Here is a 15,102-nt window from a genome sequence, read left to right on the forward strand (position 1 = left end):
TAGGATGCTTGCTTCCAGTCCAGGGAGGACCTGGCTTGGCAGTTCGGGCTGGACTGTTCCCATGGGGCACAGGGTCAAGACTGATTTGCATATGGCTGGGTTCAAACTGGAATGGCATGGTGAGCAAAAAAACGATGGATTTAGGCCCAGATCTCTGTACTGGGGTGAATGTATGACATTGTTCTGCATTCTGTCCATCAATTGTTATTTTTGCATTTGTCAACCCGAGTGGGAAGGGTATGCTCAGACGTGAGTCCCTTGCTCTCCATGCCACTGGAATCAAGCTATCCTGGCTGACGAGGGCTGAAAGCCCGAAACTGGTCCTAGGATGCTTGTTTCCAGTCCAGGGAGGACCTGGCTTGGCAGTTCAGGCTGGACTGTTCCCATGGGGCACAGGGTCAAGACTGATTTGCATATGGCTGGGTTCAAACTGGAATGGCATGGTGAGCAAAAAAACGATGGATTTAGGCCCAGATCTCTGTACTGGGGTGAATGTATGACATTGTTCTGCATTCTGTCCATCAATTGTTATTTTTGCATTTGTCACCCCGAGTGGGAAGGGTATGCTCAGACGTGAGTCCCTTGCTCTCCATGCCACTGGAATCAAGCTATCCTGGCTGACGAGGGCTGAAAGCCCGAAACCGGTCCTAGGATGCTTGTTTCCAGTCCAGGGAGGACCTGGCTTGGCAGTTCGGGCTGGACTGTTCCCATGGGGCACAGGGTCAAGACTGATTTGCATATGGCTGGGTTCAAACTGGAATGGCATGGTGAGCAAAAAAACGATGGATTTAGGCCCAGATCTCTGTACTGGGGTGAATGTATGACATTGTTCTGCATTCTGTCCATCAATTGTTATTTTTGCATTTGTCACCCCGAGTGGGAAGGGTATGCTCAGACGTGAGTCCCTTGCTCTCCATGCCACTGGAATCAAGCTATCCTGGCTGACGAGGGCTGAAAGCCCGAAACCGGTCCTAGGATGCTTGTTTCCAGTCCAGGGAGGACCTGGCTTGGCAGTTCGGGCTGGACTGTTCCCATGGGGCACAGGGTCAAGACTGATTTGCATATGGCTGGGTTCAAACTGGAATGGCATGGTGAGCAAAAAAACGATGGATTTAGGCCCAGATCTCTGTACTGGGGTGAATGTATGACATTGTTCTGCATTCTGTCCATCAATTGTTATTTTAACACTAAAACAGTGTCAAACTAAGAACAGGTGTCTTTGGTGCAGCTCTTTATTGAAGGACATTGATTCTGAAGGCATCAATAAGCACAATGATGTTTGTTTTCCACAATCCTGATATCTGAGTTTCAGAAAGTAAAACTCTATAATAATGATAGTGCCCCTTGACTTAGATTGAGGGTTTGCTCTGAGTTCAGCTGTGAACAACCATCCAGAAACATGAAGTGAACAGCGAACTAAAGCCATATGAGGTGACCAAGACTTACAATTTGGAAAGGAAGTAGGGCATGGAGGTCCAGGCACCTTGTGGATGGTCACAATGGCATTCTAAGTGATTTGCAATGGCCAAAGTAGATCATTGGAGCAGCATCCATCACAGAAAGATGCTTAGAAAAAGGCCTGCACTAATACTGTTTTGAGAACAGATAGTACCAAAGATTACAAATACAGTGAATGTCAGTGCTTTTCAGTTGTTCCTAAAAAGCTAAAACAATCCTTTGGGGTTGTTTTATCTGAAATACCAGGTCTGAAAACTAGAAACACCAGATATATCCCTAAACAACGCAGAACTCTGCTTAGTTGTAGCTTTGTGATTAGTTCAGTGAGTTTATGTGCTCTGAAGTGTTTCCTTTTCTTTGATCACACCTTAAATAGTATTTATTTTTCTTACCTGTGCAGTAGAGCAATGCAGTCCCAAAGCCAGAATCACTGCTAGCAGTAGCATATTCATTTCTGAAAAGGAGATCAACAGTTTGTTTACTATTTGAAAATCATCAAGTTACATTTTTTTATGTTTCTTCTGTTGGGCCATTAATGTGCATGGTTTCACCATTCTTTGAACTGGAATAACTAGCAACACCATAGACCTCCCCAAGGTGCAAACTCCTGACTGTGCACCTTTAAGACATAAAACACATCCTAGTTGTGGCCATATAAACACAAGTGAGCATGGGTGCTCCTGAGAATGCCCATGGGAAATTGTGGTTCAAATGCCACACCCTGACAGTGTGATGGAGCTCTTCCCTACATTCCGGCTGTGTATTGTGTCCGAGAGAACCAAGCAAGAGTGTATGTAAATTGATCAGTTGGAATATCGCAGGGGCAAGATCTAAGAGGGGAGATGTAGACTGGATCGATTTTATCAGTGCACATGACATCATAGCGTGCCAGGAAACTTGGGACACCTCCTCTAATTTCTGGGTAGATGGCTTTACTACCTTTGCTATCCCGGCTGTCCCTAGTAGGTCTGGTAGGGCTAAGGGTGGCCTTATGTCCCTTTTTTCTTCGAATCTGAAAGGTATACTTAGGCAGGTTCAAAGTGGTTCATTAAACCTTTTAATTGTAGAATGGGCCGTTTCACCGGACTACAATTTTTTTATAATCAATTTTTATAATTCTTGGGATAGAGATACGGAAACAGGCCATTTAGATTGCCTGGACATTTTCCTCTCTACATTTAGTCAAAATAATTACACAAATCATGACCTGGTTTTATTAGGTGATTTTAACGTCCATCCATGTAGCGATCTGTGTATGGTAAGAGAGCAGGAGGACATGATGGCCTTTCAGATATCCCACTTCGAGCACTCCAAGGGGGGAGAAGCCCTTGAGGAGTTGCTTGCTAATCATAACTTGTATGAACCCGATAGGGTGAAAGAACTGTCACCTATAAAGGATCAATCCCTGGTACTATACTTGATTACATTTTTTTGAGCGTAGGCTTTTTACCCAGAGTGGTGTCTTATGGGGCAATAGTATCAACCCATGGTAACCACAACCCTGTTTTGCTTGTGGTAATATGGGATGAATGGCTGGGCACCAAGTCTCGTCCTTGCAATCCGGGACCAGCCCTATGCCCTATAGACCAAGGAAGAAGGCTTAGATGGGCGAATGTGGTGCCTGGAAATTTCATGCAGGATTTAATGCCTAAAATAGAGGGGCTTATTGGGATATGTCAGAAGGAGGGTGCCCCAGCACATGAAGTTATGGGGGCATTTGAAAGTATTTGTGCGCAAGTGTCCGTTGCTCTAACAGTTAAATGCACCCAAAGGGTTGGAAAAACAGCATAGGTGGTTTAATGCTAAGTGCTCCAAAGCCCATAAGGCGTTAATGACGGCTCTGAAAATAAACCCGAGAGTTAGGACCGAGATCGCTAAGGCAAGAAAGGAATATAAGGCCACTATTATGGGGAGAAAGCAAGCCATAAAACAGATGGCGTGGGAGAAATAAATATCAAGCGATGTTTTGCACAATAGCTCTCAGTTTTGGGCCACTGTGAATCAATCCTTTTTCTCCGATGTAGATAATAAAGCAATGGATTGTGTTATCCCAGATGAAAAATGGCTTAACCATTTTAGTAAAGTTTATGGCGCTAGTGACCTGGGCTCCTTTAACAATGGGTGGGAGCTCTCAGAGTGTGCCCCGTTAGTTTTTACTCCAGCTGAGGTGGAGAGGGCAATTGTGGAGACATCTAAAAATAAAGCCCCTGGGCCGGATGGGGTCCCGGGTGACTTTTATATGCATTCGCCAAAACTCTGGGCAGGGGTTTTGAGCCATGTTTTCACAGTTGCTAACAGTAACATCTTTCCTAGCAGTTGGGCCACATCAGTCATCGTGCCAATTTTTAAGAAGGGCCAGCGCGATGACCCGGGGTGCTATAGGCCTATTTCCCTCCTAGACTCTGCCATTAAGATCTTAGGCAGAGTCTTACTCTATCAACTTAGAGAAAACATCGAGAGGAGGGGAGGTCTCTCAAATGTACAATATGGCTTCAGGGAAAAGAGGGGCACTGTGGACCAGTGCTTAAACCTCCACCTGTTAATATCGAAATACACAGTTGCCAAGGAGGGGTCCTTGTTCCTGGCGTTCATGGACCTCTCCTCGGCTTTCGACTTAGTGAACAGGTCGAAATTGTGGGCTGCCTTATTAGAACTAGGGGTTGAAAAGCCACTTGTGAATTTTATGGCATCACTCCACCAGGAACTCTTTGCAAAAGTAAGGGTTACAAAAGAAGGAAGATGCACCAGCCATTTCAAATCGGATAGAGGGGTGCGGCAGGGCTGCATCTTGGCCCCCCTCCTTTTTACCGTCTATATAAACGGCCTTGGCAAACATCTTGAGGCCGCAGAGGGGGATGTGCCACGTGTAGGAGAGATAAGAATACCTGCTCTCCTATACGCAGACGATGCAGTCCTGTTAGCACGCACCGGGGTGGCCCTCCAGCGTTTGTTGGATTCATTTGGGGCATTCATGGACCAGTTAGATCTGAAAATTAATGCCAATAAGTCCCATACCATGGTGGCGACTCGCCACAGTGAGAAGGGCAAAAACATTTCCTTTTTTGTAAGGGCGAGGCAGTGTCCAGGGTTGCATCTTTTCCCTATCTGGGGGTAACATTCGATGAGAGGGGTACCTGGGGATCCCAGATTAAGGTAAAGAATATCTCAATGGCGAGAGCTACATCGGCCCTTCTGGGGTTTGCAAACAGGCTGGGGGCAAGGCCCATGGAGGCCCTTTTAAAAATATATAATGCTAAGTGCATCTCCATAGCCATATATGGTTCATCACTATGGGGGTATGTTACTCAGGAAACTCTACAACGAGTGGAAAATAAGTTTTTAAGACATCTTCTTTCTGTTCCCCAGTCTACTCCTACCTTCTCGATTCATAGGGAGGTGGGTTTAGACTACGTAACAGATAAGCTTGGTCTGGCACCCCTAATATGTTGGTTGAAGAGATGGCTAAACCACGAACTATCTCTTAACCACGCTATCCTGCAGGATGCCATGTCCCTGGATCACATGAATAAAATCCCGTGTTTGGAGTATGTGAGAATTACTTTTGCCAAATTAGGTCACCCCAATCTATTCAATTTGCCGTCTTCTATCAGGAAAGAGGATATTAATTGGATTAAAAAAAACTTTATGGATAAGGCGAGATTGGCTCGCGAGGAACATGAACTGACAAAAACAACAGTCAGATCATACTATATGTTGTTATCTTCTCCGTCCTTGGAGCCTTATCTCACTCTCGTAACAAAGCCCTTCAATAGACATCTGTTATTTAAATTTAGATTCAATTTAATCCCCTATATCCTAGGCTGTTATCAGACGTGGAGCAAACCGGAAAGGGGTCCGCCATGTAAATGTGACGATTTTTCCACTCAGGACACTATGCACTTTATGATGTTTTGTAGTTTTTATAGGGTCCCCAGGAACAAGTTCCTGTTACCTATTTTAAAAGAAGCTGGGTTTGTTCAAGTTAGGCCAGCACTAGTTTTTCTGCAGTTTCTTGGTAGTACTCGCACTATATTTTCTGTGGCTAGTTTTTTGGTAGCAGCGCAGAGAATTAAAAAAATAGGGTTTTGCCCGCTATCGAGGTGGCATGAACTGGGAAAACTGGGAAGTGAGACCATATCATTTTTGCCTTACCTTGCACTCTCCACTCGTATCTCTGTATATTTTTGTATATGATGATTGTGTCTTGACCTATTAAATCATGAGCTATTTATTTTTAAAATGTATATATTGTTGTTGTATGGCTTTTATGATTTTAAAAATCGAATAAAGTGTATTTTGACTTGACTTGACTTGAGTGGGTTTATTCGTTGACTGCATTCAAACTGGTGAGGTCCTTCTTGCCCCTTGAGTGACTGGTATATTGCCATGCAGATCAAGGTGAAACACCTAGGGGCATTACAATCTGAATCTGTGCTGGAGGCTCTAAGCCTGCTTATTTAAGGGCCAGTGTTTCCAACTAATAAAACAAATTTTGCAACTCTTTCAGAATTGCAAATAGTATCAAGGAGGCATCTACCTCATATTTGAGAGTCACTTAGGCCCCAGATATCTTTCCTGTCTGAAGTAATTGTTTTATTGAAAGCAACTCATGTTCCTTGAAAGAGCAAAGGCTAATTTTCAAACAAAACAATGTGATTCCAGACAGAGAATGTGAAGTCAGGGACAGAGGTATGCTGTCCCTTGCAAAACAACAGTTCTGCATTTGCAGCCATTCAGAGAGGACACAAGATGCATCTTGTCGATTACATTTTCACAAGGCTTAAGGTTTTGCAAACGTCTACCCATATACACTTTAGTGCTCCTGATTACTATATCAGCAGCATCGCAAAACACAGCCCTGTTTGCAATTTAAATCTTCTGGTTTGTAAACAGAGTTTCATATATCAGAGCGACAGTATCCTTAGGGCTCAGTGGCAGGAGGTGAAATCTTAAGTTTCCCCTCACAGACCCATTCTAAAGCCACTGGTAGGGAGACAAATTATGTCCAACCCAAAGTAATTTTCTCTTTTCTGGGTAAATGTCACATGGTGAGGTTTGTGCCCAAGGAAGTGCATGTTTTGCATGAAGCTTGCCATCATGTAAAACAGGAAACTCCCTTCAGTGAGTGAACCCCCATAGGATCCCCAACGGTGAGCAGTGTTACAGCAAATGCAAAGATACTTTTGTAACGTCAAAGTGTAAAGTTCAAATGACAGTCCTGCAATACTTCTGTTGTGATGCCACATTCTGGGTACTAGACAGTATGTAATAGGGCCCACAATGTCATGTGTTGTAAGAGACTTTCAGGAACTTTTACAACTTATTTCAGGCTTGCATTTCTCTTACTACATGAGCAAAGTATTTATAGAACTGTTTGCTGTCACTGAGCCATGCAATACCAGGTCTCGAATTATGGGCACTTTAAAAAGGACTAGGTTTCCAATCCACTAAGCAGCCCATTTTACCTATATTTTATCTGGGAGAATCCAGTTTACCTTGAAAGTGTAGGATGCACGTAAATATTTACATTTATGTTCATTCTCAAACCCCAAACGGACTCCTTTCCATCTCAGTAATGGTTAAAGATTTACTCCTCTTATCACACAAAGTACGCCGGGCTATGCGTGAAAAAGTGAAGAAGAATATAGAGGTAGTGTATTGTTTATGGAAAAGATGGAAGGAGAAATTTCCTTCAGGACAGGAACCCTCACACACCGTTGGGTGACAAGCTTCATCATATGGATTCCCTCCTCACAGCGTGGTGTGGGCTACGGCTCCCCGAGGGTAGGAGCTGAGGTGTTTTCTCAAAGTTGAGCATATAAAAGTATAGGTGAACGAGGGGCAGAGTGCAAAGAAAAATTAGTGAGTGATTTAAAAGTGCCTCTCTGGATCAACAGACTTTTATTGGGTGGTCACAAGGACACGATAAAAAAGGAAGAGTGCTAGGGATTAAACCGATAAATCCCTAGATCACATAAACATTACACTACCTCTATTTTCTTCTTCTCTTTTTCACGTATAGCCGGGAGTACTTTGTGTGATAAGAATTGTTCTTTTTGAGGGATTAGTACCCTCTGGCTTCCTCAGATCCCCTCTAATCCTAAGTGTGTTTATGATCAAAGATTTACTCCAGAATAGGTTTGACATGATTCCCCTTCCAGGAAGGTATGGAGCACAGATTACATCCGAATTTAGTGGAAGTGACGGGAAAGAGGATTCTCCAAAGGGGAACTTTTTCCCTGCAGAGGACATGTGTGAGTTGTCCCACATGGCTGCATTCACTATTTGCATACTCCACTTCAATGGAGAATTCTACATAGGGGTAGCAGTCACTTGACATTCCTGGAATACACCTAGAAACATGCACATAGATCAGCTTTTGAGGACTACTTCTGTGAATATTTATAAAAAGGTAAAACATTGAAAAATACACTCAAACAGAGACCTGACTCTCCTTTTCTATCTTTGCCTGTGAATAGGGCCCTATGCGTGCCCTTGGACTAATTATGCACTTGTTTCAAATCACCCCCTAGGGTATAAATCACAATATTTCATAAACAAGTTAGCACCCTCTCGAAAATGTTTCCCAAAAGTTATTTTCATACCTTGCTGCAAAATTCACAATTCTTTTTAGTTTAGATAGTATCACTGAAGTATCTATAAAAGCTTAGAGACTTCAGTGCCTTTCATGGATTTGCCTTGAGTTCTGCTCCTGTTATAAAATGTTGTTTTTCAAAAGTCTCTTTATTATTGTTGTTATTATTATAATTAGTAAAAGTAGCAGTAGTAGTAATAGTATTAGGATCAATATTATTAGCATTATAGACATTGGAATTACTTTTACTATTATTGTTATTGTTAGACCTGCCACCTTGGCGTGAGTTTCCCTTCCACTTTTTGATGGTGTGCCTCGATTGTTTTTGCTGGTGTTGTCCGCTCAGGGCACTGCGCCCCGGCTAATCCGTGCCGCAGTGCAAGTGCTCCCTAGGTAAAGTGTACCTGTAATTGATGTTCATGATTGGTTTATTGGATTCACTGTCAGTCCCCAGTAAAGTGCACCAGGGGTGACAGGGCTTGTGAATGCCAATGCTGCTGGTGGGCTTGCAGCGCTGGTTGCGCCACCCACGGAAGCGGCCTTGTAAAGTGTGTCTAGGGTCTGCCACCGCAGACCCTGTGCGCGGTCCGGGACCGTCGCGCTGACTGCGCAAGTGCCCCCACTTGCCAGTCCCTAAACCTTCCCTTACCTACATATTAGCCACCCCTCTGGTAGGCCCAAGGGCAGGGTGCATTGTAGGCATAAGGTAGGGCATGCCCTGATGTGTGTGGCATGTCTTAGTAGTGAATTACAGCCATTTCCGTTCTTCACTATTGAAGGCTACCTGCTCTCCATAGGCCAGAATGGGCTGCCGGGATCACGCCAACGCCGTGACCCCAGTGGACTCAGAGAGCATGGTAGAAGTGTCAAGTTTAGTATGCCTGAACTCAGAATAATAAAATACTTCTTGTAGTCAAGTTTATTTCAATACTTTAGAAAGTTAGTATTTACTGACCTGACCATCTCAGTCCGCCTCTGCTGTGTGTGTGTGTTCTGCCTGGCAACAGTAAGGAGCAGGGTTGGGGGATCCCCAGAGACAGGTTGGCTGCCAGGTGGTGGGTAGAGAGATGACACCTGGATGGGTGGGAGGAGTACACCTTGACTCTTGAATAGACCTGTGCTCTGCCACCACAAAGCCGGCGCCACCCCCTGTGGGGCGGCTGATGTCTCTGCCCTGCTGCTGAAAGGAAAGAGCAGAGTCACCATAACAAAGTGCTCCAGAACTGGACTGAGCCAGGCCTAGGCCCCCTGGCGCTAAAGAACAAAAGAATCATGGTATAAAAGTAGGAGCCTGGCTCCTAAGAAATCAGAATCCTGTTTACCACAAAGAACCTCTGCCCGACTAGAAGGAGAAGAAGACGCCGGAGGAGCTGGCCTGCTGCTTGCCTTGCTGAGAAAGGAGAGGAAGAGACTTACTGAAAAGACTTTGCTACTTTGTGCTTGAACATTCTCCAAGGGCTTGATCCGAGCTTGCCCCCTGAACTGAACCCCAGGAACAGTGGGTTCTCTGTGCTTCTTGCTCATCCTCCAATTCGAGCCGTGTGGGCATCCCGCTGGAAAAGAGACTGCGCCCCTCATCGCCCCTCCTAGGGCCGTGACACTCAGAAGCTCGCCTGCCTCAAACCCGTGAGAGCCCCGCTCCGTCCCGAGCCGCTCTCTGTCCCCGGGCCAGGCCGCCTGCATCCCTGTCACCGCCTGCTACTCGAGCGCGCTGACCGCGCTATCACCCCTCCTGCCGGAAGCCGTCCGACGACTGTGATCTACGCCGGGTCATCCAGCTGCACTGACCGTGCCCTGTGACCCCGCTTCGCTATCCCCGGACATCTCAGGCCGCGCCGCCCCCGCTGTGGAGACCCTCCTGCACCGCCGTGCTAAAGGGTCGCTGGCCGCGCCTGCCTACGTGCCCACACCTGCTGATTGAGGACCCAAGAACACTTCCCAAGCTGAGAGTCGCACCGACCTGTGCCGGCTCTCCACATCACGAAAGAAGTTCCAGTATCGGGCTCGGGGCCCGCAACGCCTTATTTCCCCGTTCGCAGGAACCGATCTCTGTGAGTACTGGAACTACAAGTAAAGAGACTACGAACTATCCATTTGAAGCTACGAACAACGATCATTTGACCGCTGTACAACCTGGTGGCATAGCAAAAACGTTATTGGTCTTGTGATAAGTCTGCTGAGATATATATACCTTATTTTTACATAAAGAATCGTATTTTTATATATATCCAAGTCTGGTGTCCGTTTCTGGGGGGATTGATGTATTTACTGTGTGTATGATTGTAAGTGCTTAACCAACAACGCCTGGGGAATCGCCTTGGCTGCTCACGCCACGCACCTAGAGGGTGAGCAAGGGTCATTCGCGAGGGGTTATCCTGCGCCCTGACGTGGAGGAGAGGGTTCCTGCTTGACACAAGGGCAACCTTGCGCCAACCAGAGATCCCCGACTCTAACAGTTATTATTTATATTTTATGTATGACTTGGTTCTATGTGGTCTGTAATCACTTTACAGATCTCAACAAATACTGCTACACTTCAAGCCACAAGTAGGACATTTCTTAAAGTTCCAGTGACAAGCAACCATTTACCACTGTCTGAGTTGGTAAAATACCACTGTTCCAGGTCTCCAGCTATTAAAGATACCAATCATCCCAAAACTGTGGCAGAAACATTTCTTAAATAATACTGCTGTGCCTGCTTCACTTTCACTATTTGACATCCCTTGTGGTAAGGCAATGCTTGGTGTAAGCACCTTTTACCACTGTATTATGGAAGCAGATTTCCAGAGGTGACTGTGTGTGATAAGAATGTGGGTGCATATTTGTTGTGTGGTATTTTGGTGTGGTGGTTATGTGTAGTGTAGGTTTTTGTACTTTACCACCGTCCAAATTGGATAAATTAGCTCTGTTCCACCTCCTAAAATATTTAAGACATCAGAAACCCTCAAACTGTTGGGGAGACTATGTCTTACATTAGCACTTTGAGTGCTCACTCTGAGGACTACAGTCCTTGATAAATTAACGCTTGGCTGTGCTAATGTTATGCCATCAATTGTTTTCTTTCACGGAGAAAAGGACTTTGTGAAGCGTACAACTACATTTGTAAATAGATGATTCTTTGAACAAATGCTCCTGCATTTGGCTCCTGCATTTGGCTAACGTGGTACATTCGACCTAAGCTTTGCAGGAAATAGCTAGCTTCTCTAAGTGACTAAGTTAAGCATTACATATACATATCCCTTGAAACGTAATAACCTATAGGTTCTTACATTTATACTTAAGTGTTGATTTATGTTTTTGAATTAGACAGAGTGCAACCATCCAGAACATGTCTATGGGCCTGATTTTCATCCTGGGGGATGGGTTACTCTGTCACAACCGTGACGGATATCCCATCAGACAAAATAAAAATACCACAGGATATAATGGGATTTATATTTCGGCGGACGGGATATCCGTCACCGTTGTGACGAAGTAACCCGCACGCCAAGATCTAAATCAGGCCCTAAGTTCATGGAACTGATGTATTTAATCATGAGAGTGTTGATAAAAGCTTACATTGAGTAATAATTGCATGTACTGTATGTCCCCAGGCTCAAACATGGGAAATGGAGTAAAAAAGTATGTGCGCCAAATGGTGCGTTAATTAAAGGCAATTTAAAAAATAAAGAGAAATTAAACTGCCTCATTTTAAATGATGGTTGGAATGCTTGAATTAATTTGTTACTTTGGGCAATATGCCAATCCATCATTATTCTGCACACCATGCCACCTCAGTTTGGACTTGGTAATATGCAAATCAGTATTGACTCTGCTCCAGTGGGAACAGTCAAGCCTGAAAAGCCAGGGCGGTCCTTCTTGAAATGGAACACAAGCAGCCCAGGACCGGTTTTGCTCTGATTAGGAATCATCATATAGGTATAGCTTGGTTCCAGTGATACAGTGTGCACAGGAACCATGTCTGAGTATAGCCGTCCCACTTAGATTAACAAACTAAATAATACAAATAAGTGATGAAATTCTTGAATTAATCTTAGCGACTATTGATCACTGGTACTAATTGGGTTTCTTGTGTTGCATTTCAGGGAGGACCTGACAGGCAGGACCTGGCAAAGGGTGTGCAAAATAACGATGGACTGGGATACGGCTGAGTAATTACCAGGGGCTGAGATTAATTCAAGCATTCTATTCATCACTTTTATGTATACTTCATATTAAATCTGAGTATTGTTAAAAGTTTTAACACAATCTAAGACATTTCCTATTTGGGCTATACATCTTTTATTTAAAAAAACATTGAGCCCATCCACTTTCTCAAATGTTCTGAGTACTGAGCAGCATTAAACAAATTCTACCAAAAATCCAATAAATATATAATCCTCAACAATCCACACACCAGTATTTCACAAATAACTTTTTACACGTTACTACTCACCGTTTGATAGCCGGGTTAGTGGCGAGATGTCTTGTTCCTTCAGAAAGATTCTGTTCTGATGGTTTGGTGCTGTTGGGTTACTGAAGGTTATATAGTTACCATAGATCCTGTTTGGCAATTTCCTGATTGTGCAAAGAAACCTTTAATACTTGCCCCAGGGATAGATCACAGGATGCCATGGAAAATATTCATGAAATCCAGTTCTTAGAAGGAGTGTTGTTTTTGCATGAATTATGTTAACAGACTGGAGGGCTCTCAAAACAATATTTTGTCACCATTCTGAGAGCACCTGTTCATTCCTAAAGGATGTGGCAGCTAAGGTTGGATTCAGATATTTCCATCTCAGTGATTCTAAAAGAATATGTAGGAACAGGGTTTCCAGCTTTTCAATCAAAATAGAAGTTTCCTGTTGGAGCATTTATTCCGCTTACACTTAAAATAATATTTTTCAGTAATTTTGGAGTAACTTCTCATTGCCACCAGGTGGTGTCCTAAATTTGCTTGATGTCTTATCTGCAAAATGAATGTGTGTCATCTAATACAGCGGTTCTTAACATTTTGACTTCAGAGGACCCCCACGTAATCATTACTGATACTCAGGCACTCCACTGTATCATTATAGGAATCCGGGAACCCCCACTAAGTTATTACTGGAAGCCAGGGACTCCAGTCTATGCATTTTCTCTGATTTGAACCACAGAACAACGCACAAAAAATACAGAAATAAGCTTTTGTCACACAACATATTAATTATAATGCAATGATGTAATGTTTCTTAAATTCAATTAAAGCCACTCATTGTCCCCACTATATTCTGTTTGATATACTCGCACTGCTCCCAAAAATCAATCCTTCATTTTAAAATTCTTTCACCTTACAGAACATTTAAAAAATGTATTTTTAACATTTTGCTTCTTTCTTTATATGCACTTTATCAATCTCTTAACCCCGTCGCTGCTAGGACACCACCCCCCGTGCTAAGCCTTTTTTTGCTATTTGGGGTAGTTCACGCTTAGGCCCCTGTAACTTTTTGACCAGATAAGGTATCCACGCCAAATGTGCGTCCTTTTCTTCCAACATCACAGGGATTTGGAAGGTACCCAGGGTTTGTGGAGGGGACCCAGCAATACAGCAAAAAAAGTGCTACAGATGAAAACGTCTGTTTTTTTCCCTGCAAATGGTATCAACAAAGGGGTAGTGGTGCTGAGATCACAATCATCCTAGCTTTCAGGGACAAGCAGACATTTTTCAGAAAACCAACATTTGTTACACAGTTTTGCCATTTTTCTGGGACATAGCCTATTTTTTAAATTTTTTAACCTCCTTCTAGTTAGTGGTAAAAATGGGTATGAAAGCAATGATGGATCCTGGAAAGCTATACATTTCTGGAAAGTAGACAACATTTTGAATTCAGCAAGGGGTCATTTGTGAAGATCCTTCAAGGTTTTTGTATAGAAACTAACAGTTGACAATAGAAAAAAATTGAAAATTAGTTACAAAAAACAGCCATTTGTGCCAACGTTTTCACCTGTCACTTCTACTAAGTATGACAGATGTTTAAAAACAATACACTGTTACATTTGTTGGGCCCTTCTGGTAGAGGGGATATATTGGACTTGTAGGTTCACCAAGAACCCTAGGAACCCAGAGCCAATAACTGAGCAGCGTCTTGCAATGTTTTTTTATTGTGTACCAGGTATATAGCAATTGATTTGGAAACATATAAACAAAGAAAAATTGGTATGAAAGTCACCTATGTATTTCTGAAGTGAGAACAAAATATAAAGTGTAGAAACAGTAGCTATTTGCACATCTACAAATTTGTGGGTACCCATACCAGCATGTGAATTATAGGTCATTTTTCAAAGTGACTTCTTTTTTACACATTGTCTACCATTTTGAAGGCAGACATGCATTGAAAGTCAACAGGTAATAACAGCTGCTCCACAATTTTGTTTTCCCCTAGCCTCCTGATAAAAATGATACCTCACTTGTGTGGGTAGGTGTAGTGGCCGCCACAGGAAAAGGCCCAAAACGCAAAGAGGACACACCACATTTTCACAGTGAAAACGGACCCTATTTTTGCAAAGTGCCTAGCTGTTGATTTTGAATCCTAGCTCTGCCGTCACCTTGGGAAACCTAGCAAACCTATACATTTTTGAAAACTAGACACAGGGGAATCCAGGATGGGGTGACTCACCAGATTCTGTTATCCAGAATCCCTTGCAAACCTCAAACTTTGTCCAAAAAACACATTTTCCTCACATTTCTGTGGTGGAAAGTCTTCCAAGAGAAATGGAGCTCACTTGTGTGGGTAGGCCTAGTGCCTGGGGAACGGAAACAGCTTAAAACGTAACGTGGACACACCACATTTCCACAGTGAAAACGGACCATTTTTTTTGCAAAGTGGCTAGCTTTAGATTTTGAACCCTAGCTCTATTGGCACCTAGGGAAACCTAGCAAACCTATACATTTTTTAAAACTAGACAACCAGGGAAATCTAGGATGGGGTGACTTGTCTGGCTCTCATCAGGTTCTGTTACCCAGAATCCCTTGCAAACCTCCACATTTGTAAGAAAAAAGCACACATTTTCCTCACATTTCTGTGGTGGAA

General features: G+C 43.5%; 1 protein-coding gene across 1 annotated transcript in view; it reads right to left on the reverse strand.

Moving 5' to 3' along the window:
* Positions 1-12,581, reverse strand: part of LOC146822017 (cysteine-rich venom protein helothermine-like) — a 111,825-nt gene extending 99,244 nt beyond the window's left edge. The window contains exons 1-2 of the mRNA XM_085613118.1: positions 12,489-12,581; positions 1,851-1,912 (exon numbers count right to left, since the gene is read on the reverse strand). Of these exons, the coding sequence (XP_085469244.1) occupies positions 1,851-1,910 (60 nt within the window). The 5' untranslated portion in view covers positions 1,911-1,912; positions 12,489-12,581. The remainder of the gene's footprint in view (positions 1-1,850; positions 1,913-12,488) is intronic.
* Positions 12,582-15,102: the final 2,521 nt, after the last annotated feature.

Source organism: Triturus cristatus, chromosome 6, assembly GCF_964204655.1.
Source record: "Triturus cristatus chromosome 6, aTriCri1.1, whole genome shotgun sequence".
In the NCBI taxonomy this organism is placed as follows: domain Eukaryota; kingdom Metazoa; phylum Chordata; class Amphibia; order Caudata; family Salamandridae; genus Triturus; species Triturus cristatus.